This window comes from Pristiophorus japonicus, chromosome 20, assembly GCF_044704955.1.
Source record: "Pristiophorus japonicus isolate sPriJap1 chromosome 20, sPriJap1.hap1, whole genome shotgun sequence".
In the NCBI taxonomy this organism is placed as follows: domain Eukaryota; kingdom Metazoa; phylum Chordata; class Chondrichthyes; family Pristiophoridae; genus Pristiophorus; species Pristiophorus japonicus.
In genome coordinates this window covers 81,804,897-81,817,304 of record NC_091996.1, presented here as the reverse complement: position 1 = coordinate 81,817,304, position 12,408 = coordinate 81,804,897, and the positions used below count along the sequence as shown (strand labels likewise).

The 12,408-nt window shown below is 57.4% G+C and overlaps 1 protein-coding gene across 1 annotated transcript in view; it reads right to left on the bottom strand.

Moving 5' to 3' along the window:
* Positions 1-11,923: 11,923 nt before the first annotated feature.
* cops6 (COP9 signalosome subunit 6) overlaps positions 11,924-12,408 on the bottom strand; it is a 56,770-nt gene continuing 56,285 nt past the window's right edge. Inside the window, exon 10 of the mRNA XM_070863063.1 lies at positions 11,924-12,310. Within this exon, the coding sequence (XP_070719164.1) occupies positions 12,170-12,310 (141 nt within the window). The 3' untranslated portion in view covers positions 11,924-12,169. The remainder of the gene's footprint in view (positions 12,311-12,408) is intronic.

Here is a 12,408-nt window from a genome sequence, read left to right as displayed (position 1 = left end):
AAGGGAGGGGTGCAGGGGAAGGGTGGGTTTGGGATGAAGTGGACCTTCCATCGCCAGCACATGACTGACAGGGGAATTCCGCAAGACCCTGGACATGGAATAAGTGGGCAGAGACTGCATCTTCCAAAGGCAACTCAAACCCGTGAGCGAGTTCCCTCCCCCTCCCCCCAGGGCCAGTGAACCATTCCCCTCCCCCCAGGACCAGTGAACCAGCCCCCTCCCCTCCCCCGACTAGTGAACTAGCCCTCCCCCCCCAGGACCAGTGAACCAGCCCCCTCCCCCCTGGACCAGTGAACCAGCACCCTCCCCACCGCCCCCCCCCCCCCGACTAGTGAACTAGCTCGCTCCCCCCTAGGACCAGTGAACCAGCCCCCTCCCCCCCGCCCCGACTAGTGAACTAGCCCTCTCCCCCCAGGATCAGTGAACCAGCCCCCCGACTAGTGAACTAGCCCTCTCCCCCCAGGATCAGTGAACCAGCCCCCTCCCCCCTGGACCAGTGAACCAGCACCCTCCCCACGGCCCCCCCCCCCGACTAGTGAACTAGCTCGCTCCCCCCTAGGACCAGTGAACCAGCCCCCTCCCCCCCGCCCCGACTAGTGAACTAGCCCTCTCCCCCCCTCCCCCCAGGACCAATGAACCATTCCCCTCCCCCCTCCCCCACTGACCAGTGAACCATTCCCCTCCCCCCTCCCCTCAGGACCAGTGAACCAACCCCCACCCGCCTCCATCCATCCGTCACTCACTCCCCCACCTCCCTCCCTCCCCCAGCCCCCCGGGGAAGGGGTACAGAGCCCGGGTTCCAGCTGGATGCGGCAGTATCTTCCCGCAGTGCTTGTGGAGACGGTCCTGTGGCCTGCTGTCTTGGAGTTCACTTTGTTTTATATCCTTCTGTTGTTCAAATGTAATATTAAAAGAACATTCCTTGATTGTATAAAAGCTAAACTCACTCGCTGACGAGTGAGAAGTACAGAGCATTTGGTTTCATTCCAACCCTGATCGTCCTGTCCCCTCCCCTGCAGCACCTCCATCCCCTCCCCTCCCGTGCAGTCTCTCCATCCCCTCCCCTCCCGTGCAGTCTCTCCATCCCCTCCCCTCCCGTGCAGTCTCTCCCTCCCCTCCCCTCCCCTCCCGTGCAGTCTCTCCATCCCCTCCTTTTCGTGCAGTCTCTCCCTCCCCTCCCGTGCAGTCACTCCGTCCCCTCTCCTCCCGTGCAGTCTCTCCGTCCCCTTCCGTGCAGTCACTCCGTCCTCTCTCCTCCCGTGCAGTCTCTCCGTTCCCTTCCGTGCAGTCACTCCGTCCCCTCTCCTCCCGTGCAGTCTCTCCGTTCCCTTCCGTGCAGTCTCTCCGTTCCCTTCCGTGCAGTCACTCCGTCCCCTCTCCTCCTGTGCAGTCTCACCATCCCCTCCCGTGCAGTCACTGCGTCCCCTCTCCTCCCGTGCAGTCACTGCGTCCCCTCTCCTCCCGTGCAGTCACTGCGTCCTCTCCTCCCGTGCAGTCACTGCGTCCCCTCTCCTCCCGTGCAGTCACTGCGTCCCCTCTCCTCCCGTGCAGTCACTGCGTCCCCTCTCCTCCCGTGCAGTCACTGCGTCCCCTCTCCTCCCGTGCAGTCACTGCGTCCCCTCTCCTCCCGTGCAGTCACTGCGTCCCCTCTCCTCCCGTGCAGTCACTGCGTCCCCTCTCCTCCCGTGCAGTCACTGCGTCCCCTCTCCTCCCGTGCAGTCACTGCGTCCCCTCTCCTCCCGTGCAGTCACTGCGTCCTCTCCTCCCGTGCAGTCACAGCGTCCCCTCTCCTCCCGTGCAGTCACCGCGTCCCCTCTCCTCCCGTGCAGTCACTCCCTCCCCTCCCATGCAGTCTCTCCCTCCCCTCCCGTGCAGTCTCTCCATCCCCTCCCCTCCCATGCAGTCTCTCCATCCCCTCACCTCCCGTGCAGTCTCTCCATCCCCTCTCATCCAGTCACTCCGTCCCCTCCTCCAGTGCAGTCACTCCGTCCTCTCTCCTCCCGTGCAGTCTCTCCATTCCCTTGCGTGCAGTCACTCCGTCCCCTCCTCCCGTGCAGTCTCTCCGTTCCCTTCCGTGCAATCACTCCGTCCCCTCTCCTCCCGTGCAGTCTCTCCGTTCCCTTCCGTGCAGTCACTCCGTCCCCTCTCCTCCCGTGCAGTCTCTCCCTCCCCTCCCCTCCCGTGCAGTCTCTCCATCCCCTCCCGTCCAGTCTCTCCGTCCCCTCTCCTCCCACGCAGTCTCTCCATCCCCTATCCTCCCGTGCAGTCTCTCCATCCCCTTCCGTGCAGTCACTCCGTCCCCTCTCCTCCCGTGCAGTCTCTCCGTCCCCTTCCGTGCAGTCACTGCGTCCCCTCTCCTCCCGTGCAGTCACTGCGTCCCCTCTCCTCCCGTGCAGTCACTGCGTCCCCTCTCCTCCCGTGCAGTCATTCCGTCCCCTTCCGTGCAGTCACTGCGTCCCCTCTCCTCCCGTGCAGTCACTGCGTCCCCTCTCCTCCCGTGCAGTCACTGCGTCACCTCTCCTCCCGTGCAGTCACTGCGTCCCCTCTCCTCCCGTGCAGTCACTGCGTCCCCTCTCCTCCCGCGCAGTCACTGCGTCCCCTCTCCTCCCGCGCAGTCACTGCGTCCTCTCTCCTCCCGCGCAGTCTCTCCGTCCCCTCTCCTCCCGCGCAGTCTCTCCGTCCCCTCTCCTCCCGCGCAGTCTCTCCGTCCCCTCCCCTCCCGTGCAGTCTCTCCGTCCCCTCCCCTCCCGTGCAGTCTCTCCCTCCCCTCCCGTGCAGTCTCTCCATCCCCTCCCCTCCCGTGCAGTCTCTCCATCCCCTCCCCTCCCGTGCAGTCTCTCCCTCCCCTCCCCTCCCGTGCAGTCTCTCCCTCCCCTCCCCTCCCGTGCAGTCTCTCCATCCCCTCCCCTCCCGTGCAGTCTCTCCCTCACCTCCCCTCCCGTGCAGTCTCTCCGTCCCCTCCCGTCCAGTCTCTCCGTCCCCTCTCCTCCCACGCAGTCTCTCCATCCCCTATCCTCCCGTGCAGTCTCTCCATCCCCTTCCGTGCAGTCACTCCGTCCCCTCTCCTCCCGTGCAGTCATTCCGTCCCCTTCCGTGCAGTCACTGCGTCCCCTCTCCTCCCGTGCAGTCACTGCGTCGCCTCTCCTCCCGTGCAGTCACTGCGTCCCCTCTCCTCCCGCGCAGTCACTGCGTCCCCTCTCCTCCCGCGCAGTCACTGCGTCCCCTCTCCTCCCGCGCAGTCACTGCGTCCCCTCTCCTCCCGCGCAGTCACTGCGTCCCCTCTCCTCCCGCGCAGTCTCTCCGTCCCCTCTCCTCCCGCGCAGTCTCTCCGTCCCCTCCCCTCCCGTGCAGTCTCTCCATCCCCTCCTCTCCCGTGCAGTCTCTCCCTCCCCTCCCGTGCAGTTTCTCCATCCCCTCCCCTCCCGTGCAGTCTCTCCCTCACCTCCCCTCCCATCCAGTCACTCCATCCCCTCTCCTCCCGTGCAGTCTCTCCATCCCCTTCCGTGCAGTCACTCCGTCCTCTCTCCTCCCGTGCAGTCTCTCCATTCCCTTCCGTGCAGTCACTCCGTCCCCTCTCCTCCCGTGCAGTCTCTCCGTCCCCTCCCGTCCAGTCACTCCGTCCCCTCTCCTACTGTGCAGTCACTGCGTCCTCTCCTCCCGTGCAGTCACTGCGTCCTCTCCTCCCGTGCAGTCACTACGTCCCCTCTCCTCCCGTGCAGTCACTGCATCCCCTCTCCTCCCGTGCAGTCACTGCGTCCCCTCTCCTCCCGTGCAGTCACTACGTCCCCTCTCCTCCCGTGCAGTCACTACGTCCCCTCTCCTCCCGTGCAGTCACTGCGTCCCCTCTCCTCCCGTGCAGTCACTACGTCCCCTCTCCTCCCGTGCAGTCACTACGTCCCCTCTCCTCCCGTGCAGCCAATGCATCCCCTCTCCCCCCGTGCAGTCACTACGTCCCCTCTCCTCCCGTGCAGTAACTGCGTCCCCTCTCCTCCCGTGCAGTCACTGCGTCCCCTCTCCTCCCGTGCAGTAACTGCGTCCCCTCTCCTCCCGTGCAGTCACTACGTCCCCTCTCCTCCCGTGCAGTAACTGCGTCCCCTCTCCTCCCGTGCAGTCACTGCGTCCCCTCTCCTCCCGTGCAGTAACTGCGTCCCCTCTCCTCCCGTGCAGTCACTACGTCCCCTCTCCTCCCGTGCAGTCACTGCGTCCCCTCTCCTCCCGTGCAGTCACTGCGTCCCCTCTCCTCCCGTGCAGTCACTGCGTCCTCTCTCCTCCCGTGCAGTCACTACGTCCCCTCTCCTCCCGTGCAGTCACTGCGTCCCCTCTCCTCCCGTGCAGTAACTGCATCCCCTCTCCTCCCGTGCAGTCACTACGTCCCCTCTCCTCCCGTGCAGTCACTGCGTCCCCTCTCCTCCCGTGCAGTCACTGCGTCCCCTCTCCTCCCGTGCAGTCACTGCGTCCCCTCTCCTCCCGTGCAGTCACTGCGTCCCCTCCCTTATGTTTCAGATGCTGATTTACTCGATGCTGGGAGCAATCTGTCTCTCTCTGCTGCCAGTAGTTGATGTAACTGTACTTGGCAAGTGTTGTGACCAATAAATCCCGCTGTACACCAGCCGCTGTCTGCCTGCTTTGTACTGGGCCCCGGTGCGCTCACCTAGCCCCCGGCACCATTCCGCAGCGAGCCGGGACGGGATGGCCGGGAGGGCTGAGAGAACCTGCTGGGAATGGGGAAAAGTCGGGATAGCGGGGCTGGGCCTGGCTGCGAAAAATAGTTGTATTTCCAAAGCGGCATTCATGACTGCCGGATGGCCCATAGCAGCCAATGAAGTACTGTGGAATGTGGTCACTGTTGCAGCCAAACTGTGCATAGCAAGCTCCCACAGACAGCATTGAGCCAGCCACAACCAGAGGTTGCGGGAGAAATATTGGTCAGGACACGGGAGATAATGCCCCTGCTCGTCTATGAAATGGTGCCGTGGGATCTTTAGGGCTTCATTTTAATGTCTCATCCAAAAAAAGCGGCACCTGCTCCTTCAGTGCTGCACCAAATGTCAGCCTGGATGATGTGCTCAAGTCTCAGGAGTGGGACGGCTCACCATGCAATCCTCCTTGAATAGCCATCCAGCTGGGCTGGTACTACGGAGAACAGGGGGCTGTGTATCAGGGCTCACACTGTATGGAGAACAGGGGGCTGTGTATCCGGGCTCACACTGTATGGAGAACAGGGAGCTGTGTATCAGGGCTCACAAGGGGGCTGTGTATCAGGGCTCACACTGTACACAGAACAGGGGGCTGTGTATCAGGGCTCACACTGTACACAGAACAGGGGGCTGTGTATCAGGGCTCACACTGTATGGAGATGGGCGATATATCACATCACACTGATTGTACAGGGACATGGTACAGCCGGAGGTGACTAGGAAGGACTGGTGTCCAATTGAGAGGAACAGACAGATTGGGGGCACTGCACTGGGTCCCAGAGGGAGAGATCACAACATCTAAAGGCAGTAGCACCGACTGATGCCCCAACAACCTACCTATCCAGTGCCGTGACCGTACAGAATCACCACCCGGGTGCTTCACACAGAGGGGTCAGCAGGAAATTGCGGGAGGCCTGGGACCATCGGCCCCTCTGTCAGCAGTAGCCGAGCTCCTCGCAGCCCGGAATCCGGGAATATGGGGAGAGGCCGAGAGACAACTGCTCTGGGGCCAGTCCTGGAAGGGAGGGGGCGGGGGTGTGTGGTCCCAATAACGATGGGCAGTCCCGAGGTGGGGAGAGGGGGGAAATAACAGGAGCATGTTGCACCACTCAATTAGATGATGACTGATCTGTACTTCAGCGTCATTTATCGGCATTGGCTCCACATCCTTCGAGAACCTCACTGAACAAAACTCCATCGGTCTCAGTCTTTTTGGGGCTGAATTTTCCAGATTTCCGCAACCCTTTGTGTGAAGACGAGTTTCCTGACATCACCCCTGAACGGCCTGGCTCTAAGTTTAAGGTTATTCCCACTTGTTCTGGACTTCCCCCACCAACATTTGTATTCGTATTTATATTGCGCCTTTAACGTAGTGAAACGCCCCAAGCCGCTTCACAGGAGTGTTATGAAACAAAATACTTGACACTGAGTCACACACGGAGAAATCAGGGCAGATGACCAAAAGCTCGGTCAAAGAGATAGGTTTTATGAAGCGTCTTGAAGGAGGAAAGAGAGGTAGAGAGAGAGAGAGATGGAGAGGTTAAGGGAGTTCCAGAGCTTGGGGCCCAGACAACAGAAGGCACGGCCACCGATGGTGAGGTGATTATAATCAGGGATGCTCAGGAGGGCAGAATTAGAGGAGCGCAGACATCTTGGGGGGGGGTTGTGGGGCTGGAGGAGATTACAGAGATAGGGAGGGGCGAGGCCATGGAGGGATTTGAAAATATGGATGAGAATTTTGAAATCGAGGCGTTGCTAAACCGGGAGCCAATGTGGGTCAGGGAACACAGGGGGTGATGGGTGAGTGGGACTCGGTGCGAGTTAGGACACGGGGTCAGCGAGCACAGGGGTTGATGGGTGAACGGGACTCGGTGCGAGTAGGACACGGGGCAGCGAGCACAGGGGATGATGGGTGAGCAGGACTGGGTGTGAGTTAGGACACGGGGCTGCGAGCACAGGGGGTGAGGGGTGAGCGGGACTGGGTGCGAGTTAGGACACGGGGCAGCGAGCACAGGGGGTGATGGGTGAGCGGGACTTGGTGCGAGTTAGGGCACGGGGCTGCGAGCACAGGGGGTGAGGGGTGAGCGGGACTCAGGGCGAGTTAGGACACGGGGCAGCAAGCAGAGGGTGATGGGCGGGTGGGACTCGGTGCAAGTTAGCACACGGGGCTGCCAAGTTTTGGATCACCTCTAATTTACGTAGGGTAGAATGTGGGAGGCCAGCCAGGAGTGCGTTGGAATAGTCAAGTGTGGAGGTAACAAAGGCACGGATGAGGGTTTCAGCAGCGGATGAGCTGTGGTACGGGCAGAGACGGGGCAATGTTAGGTAGGTGGAAATAGGCGGTCTTAGTTATGCTGCGTATATGTGGCCGGAAGCTCATTTCAGGGTCAAACGTGACACCGAGGTGGCGAACAGTCTGGTTCACCCTCAGACAGGAGTTGGGGAGAGGGATGGAGTCAGTGGCTGGGGACAGAAAACAATGGCTTTGATCTTCCCAATATTCAATTGGAGAAAATTTCTGCTCATCCAGAACTGGATGTCGGACAAGCAGTCTGACAATTTAGAGGCCATGAAGGGATGGAGAGAAGTGGTAGTGAGGTAGAGCTGGGTACCATCCATGTGGAAACTGACGCCATGTTTTTGGATGATGTCAGCGAGGAAATGGTTTCTCTCGACCTACCCTATCAAATCGTTTAATCATCTTAAACATCTCAATTAGATCGGCCCTTAATCTTCTATCCTCGAGGGAATATAAGTCCAGGCTACACACACCCTGTCCTCAGAATTTAACCCTTTGAGCCCCGGTATCATTCTGGTCAATCTGCGCCCCTCCCCCTCCGAGACCGAAATATCTTCCGAGGGGCGGAGCCCGGAACTGAATCCAATATTCCACATGGGATCTGACCAGAGCTCTGTACAACTCGAACATAGAAAATAGGTGCAGGAGTAGGCCATTCGGCCCTTCGAGCCTGCACCGCCATTCAATATTATCATGGCTGATCATGCAACTTCAGTAACCCACCCCTGCTTTCTCTCCATACCCCTTGATCCCTTTAGCCATATGGGCCACATCTAACTCCCTTTTGAATATATCCAACGAACTGGCCTCAACAACTTTCTGTGCTGGAGAATTCCACATGTTCACAATTCTCTGAGTGAAGAAGTTTCTCCCCATCTCGGTCCTAAATGGCTTACCCCTTATCCTTAGACTGTGACCCCTGGTTCTGGACTTCCCCAACATCGGGAACATTCTTCCTGCATCTAACCTGTCCAGTCCCGTCAGAATTTTATGTTTCTATGAGATCCCCTCTTATTCTTCTAAATTCCAGTGAATATAAGTCTAGTTGATCCAGTCTCTCCTCATGTGTCAGTCCTGCCATCCCAGGAATCTTCTCTGCACTCCGTCAGTAGCAAGAATGTTCTTCCTCAGATTAGGAGACCAAAACTGCACACAATACTCAAGGTGTGGTCTCACTAAGGCCCTGTGTACAAGTGCAGTAAGATCTCCCTGCTCCCTATACTCAAATCCCTTGCTATGAAGGCCAGCATGCCATTTGCTTTCTTTATTGCCTGCTCTAACTGAATGCCTACCTTCAATGACTGATGTACCATGACACCCAGGTCTCATTGCAGATCCCCTTTTACTAATCTGTCACCATTCAGATAATAATCTGCCTTCCTGTTTTTGCCACCAAAGTGGATAACCTCACATTTATCTACATTATACTGCATCTGCCATGCATTTGCCCACTCACCTAATCTGTCCAAGTCACCCTGCAGCCTCTTAGCATCCTCCTCACAGCTCACACTGCCACCCAGCTTAGTGTCATATGCAAACTTGGAGATATTACATTCAATTCCTTCGTCCAAATCATTAATGTATATTGTAAATAGCTGGAGTCCCAGCACTGAGCCCTGCGGCACCCCACTAGTCACTGCCTGCCATTCTGAAAAGGACCCGTTTATTTCCACTGTCCCTTGAGATAATAAGAACATAAGAATTAGGAACAGGAGTAGGCCATCTAGCCCCTCGAGCCTGCTCCGCCATTCAATAAGATCATGGCTGATCTGGCCGTGGACTCAGCTCCACTTACCCGCCCGCTCCCCGTAACCCTTAATTCCCTTATTGGTTAAAAATCTATCGATCTGTGATTTGAATACATTCAATGAGCTAGCCTCAACTGCTTCCTTTGGGCAGAGAATTTCACAGATTCACAGCCCTCTGGGAGAAGAAATTCCTTCTCAACTCGGTTTTAAATTGGCTCCCCAGTATTTTGAGGCTGTGCCCCCTAGTTCTAGTCTCCCCGACCAGTGGAAACAACCTCTCTGCCTCTATCTTGTCTATCCCTTTCATTATTTTAAATGTTTCTACAAGATCACCCCTCATCCTTCTGAACTCCAACGAGTAAGGACCCAGTCTACTCAATCCATCATCATAAGGTAACCCCCTCATCTCCGGTCTCAGCCGAGTGAATCGTCTCTGTACCCCCTCCAAAGCTAGTATATCCTTCCTTAAGTAAGGTGACCAAAACTGCACGCAGTACTCCAGGTGCGGCCTCACCAATACCTTATACAGTTGCAGCAGGACCTCCCTGCTTTTGTACTCCATCCCTCTCGCAATGAAGGCCAACATTCCATTCGCTTTCCTGATTACCTGCTGCACCTGCAAACTAACTGGGATTCATGCACAAGGACCCCCAGGTCCCTCTGCACCGCAGCATGTTGTAATTTCTCCCCATTCAAATAATATTCCCTTTTACTGTTTTTTTTTCCCCAAGGTGGAAGACCTCACATTTTCCGACATTGTATTCCATCTGCCAAACCTTAGCCCATTCACTTAACCTATCTAAATCTCTTTGCAGCCTCTCTGTGTCCTCTACACAACCCGCTTTCCCATTAATCTTTGTGTCATCTGCAAATTTTGTTACACTACACTCTGTCCCCTCTTCCAGGTCATCTATGTATATTGTAAACAGTTGTGGTCCCAGCACCGATCCCTGTGGCACACCACTAACCACCGATTTCCAACCCGAAAAGGACCCATTTATCCCGACTCTCTGCTTTCTGTTAGCCAGCCAATTCTCTATCCATGCTAATACATTTCCTCTGACTCCGCGTACCTCTATCTTCTGCAGTAACCTTTGGTGTAGCACCTTATCGAATGCCTTTTGGAAATCTAAATACACTACATCCATCAGTACACCTCTATCCACCATGCTCGTTATATCCTCAAAATATTCCAGTAAATTAGTTAAACATGATTTCCCCTTCATGAATCCATGCTTGATTGCACTATTCCTATCTAGATGTCCCGCTATTTCTTCCTTAATGATAGCTTCAAGCATTTTCCCCACTACAGATGTTAAACTAACCGGCCTACAGTTACCTGCCTTTTGTCTGACCCCTTTTTTTAAACAGAGGCGTTATATTAGCTGCTTTCCAATCCGCTGGTACCTCCCCAGAGTCCAGAGAATTTTGGTAGATTATAACGAATGCATCTGCTATAACTTCTGCCATCTCTTTTAATACCCTGGGATGCATTTCATCAGGACCAGGGGACTTGTCTACCTTGAGTCCCATTAGCTTGTCCAGCACTACCTTCCTAGTGATAGTGATTGTCTCAAGGTCCTCCCTTCCCACATTCCCGTGACCAGATATAAACCAACAACTTTTATTTATATTTATATAGCGCCTTTAACATCCCAAAGTGCTTCACAGGAGTGTTATCAAACAAAATTTAACACCGAGCCACATAAGGAGATATTAGCACAGGTCAAAGAGGTAGGTTTTAAGGAGCGTTTTAAAGCAGGAAAGAGAGGCAGAGAGCTTTCGGGAGGGAGCTTCAGAGTTTGGGGCTCAGGCAGCTGAAGTACGGCCGCCGATGGTGGAGCGATTATAATCAGGGATGCGCAAGAGGCTGGAATTGGACGAGCGCAGAGATCTAGGAGGTTTATAGGGCTGGAGGTGGTTGCACAGATAGGGAGGGCAGGAGGTTACAGATTTAGGAATTTTAAAAGCGAGGTGTTGTCGTGTCAGGGATCAAGGGTGACAGCGAGCACAGGGGATGATGGGTGAGTGGGACTTGGTGCAAGTTAGGACATGGGCAGCAGAGTTTTGGATGATCATAGGAGGCCGGCCAGGAGTGTGTTGGAATAGTCAAGTCTAGGAGGTAACAAAGGCATGGATGAGGGTTTCAGCAGTGGATGAGCTGAGGCAGGGGCGGAGAGAGGCAGTATGGAGGGGGAGGGGGACAGGAGAAGATGGACAGAAGGGTGAGAGGCAGCACGGACTGCACTGGTTGCCAGGGGTTGGTCCAAGGGGGTTTCGGAGTTCTTTCAGAGGACTGACGCAGAGTTCATTGCTTAAAACTTTATTTCTTGTGCAACCCGGCTGACTGCATGAGCCAGCTTCACATCTGCTCCCCTGCAACAACAAACTCTCCGAGCCAGTCACTGGCACCGGAGCAACAAACTCACCGAGCCAGTCACTGGCACCGGAGCAACAAACTCACCGAGCCAGTCATTGGCATCGCAGCAACAAAACCAGATGGAGCAAAACCCAGTGAGGAGGTGGGCCGTCTCACACTCGCCATTCGAGCGGGGGGGGGGGGGGGGGTAAAGATGGAGAAGGCGGGGGTTGGTAGGGGAGGGGAGGGAGGAGAGAGGTGGGGGGGAGGAGGGATGAAGGGTGGGGGGGAGGAGTGATGGAGGGTGGGAGGGATGAAGGGTGGGGGGGGGAGGGATGAAGGGTGGGGGGGGGAGGGATGAAGGGTGGGGGGGGGGGAGGGATGAAGGGTGGGGGGGGGGGGGGAGGGATGAAGGGTGGGGGGGGGGAGGGATGAAGGGTGGGGGGGGAGGGATGAAGGGTGGGGGGGGAGGGATGAAGGGTGGGGGGGGAGGGATGAAGGGTGGGGGGGGAGGGATGAAGGGTGGGGGGGGAGGGATGAAGGTGGGGGGAGGGATGAAGGGTGGGGGGAGGGATGAAGGGTGGGGGGGGAGGGATGGAGGGTGGGGGGGGGAAGGATGAAGGGTGGGGGGGGAAGGATGAAGGGTGGGGGGGGAGGGATGAAGGTGGGGGGAGGGATGAAGGGTGGGGGGGGAGGGATGAAGGATGAGGGGGGAGGGATGAAGGGTGGGGGGGAGGGATGAAGGGTGGGGGGGGAAGGATGAAGGGTGGGGGGGGAGGGATGAAGGTGGGGGAGGAGGGTGGGGGGGGGGGGATGGAGGGTGGGGGGGGAGGGATGGAGGGTGGGGGGGGAGGGATGGAGGGTGGGGGGGGAGTGGGGGGAGAAGAGGGAGGGTGGGGGGAGGAGTTGGGAGGATGGGGAGAGGGAGAGAGGCTGCGGAGAGGGAGAGAGAGAGAGAGGAGGGGGGGGGGGGAGGGGGGGATGGAGATAACTAGCCGGAGTGTGTGGTGTTACGGACGGGAACTCCTGCCCTCCCTCGCGCTGTGTTCCAGAGCCCACTCAGCAATCAGAAGAAGAGGCCTCGCATGCGGCGACCGATGCCCTGCCGATCGTACAGGATGTTAAACTTGTTCACAAACTGGTTCATGGTGTTGCAGGTCTTGGTGATGGTGCCGAGGTAGGCCATCAATCCCACATCGTTACATTGCTGGGGGAGACACACACACACAGAGTCAGCAGTGATAACAGCGATACATGCCAGCGAAACGTCACAATGCCCCGGCAACGGGCCCCGCCCCTGGCTAC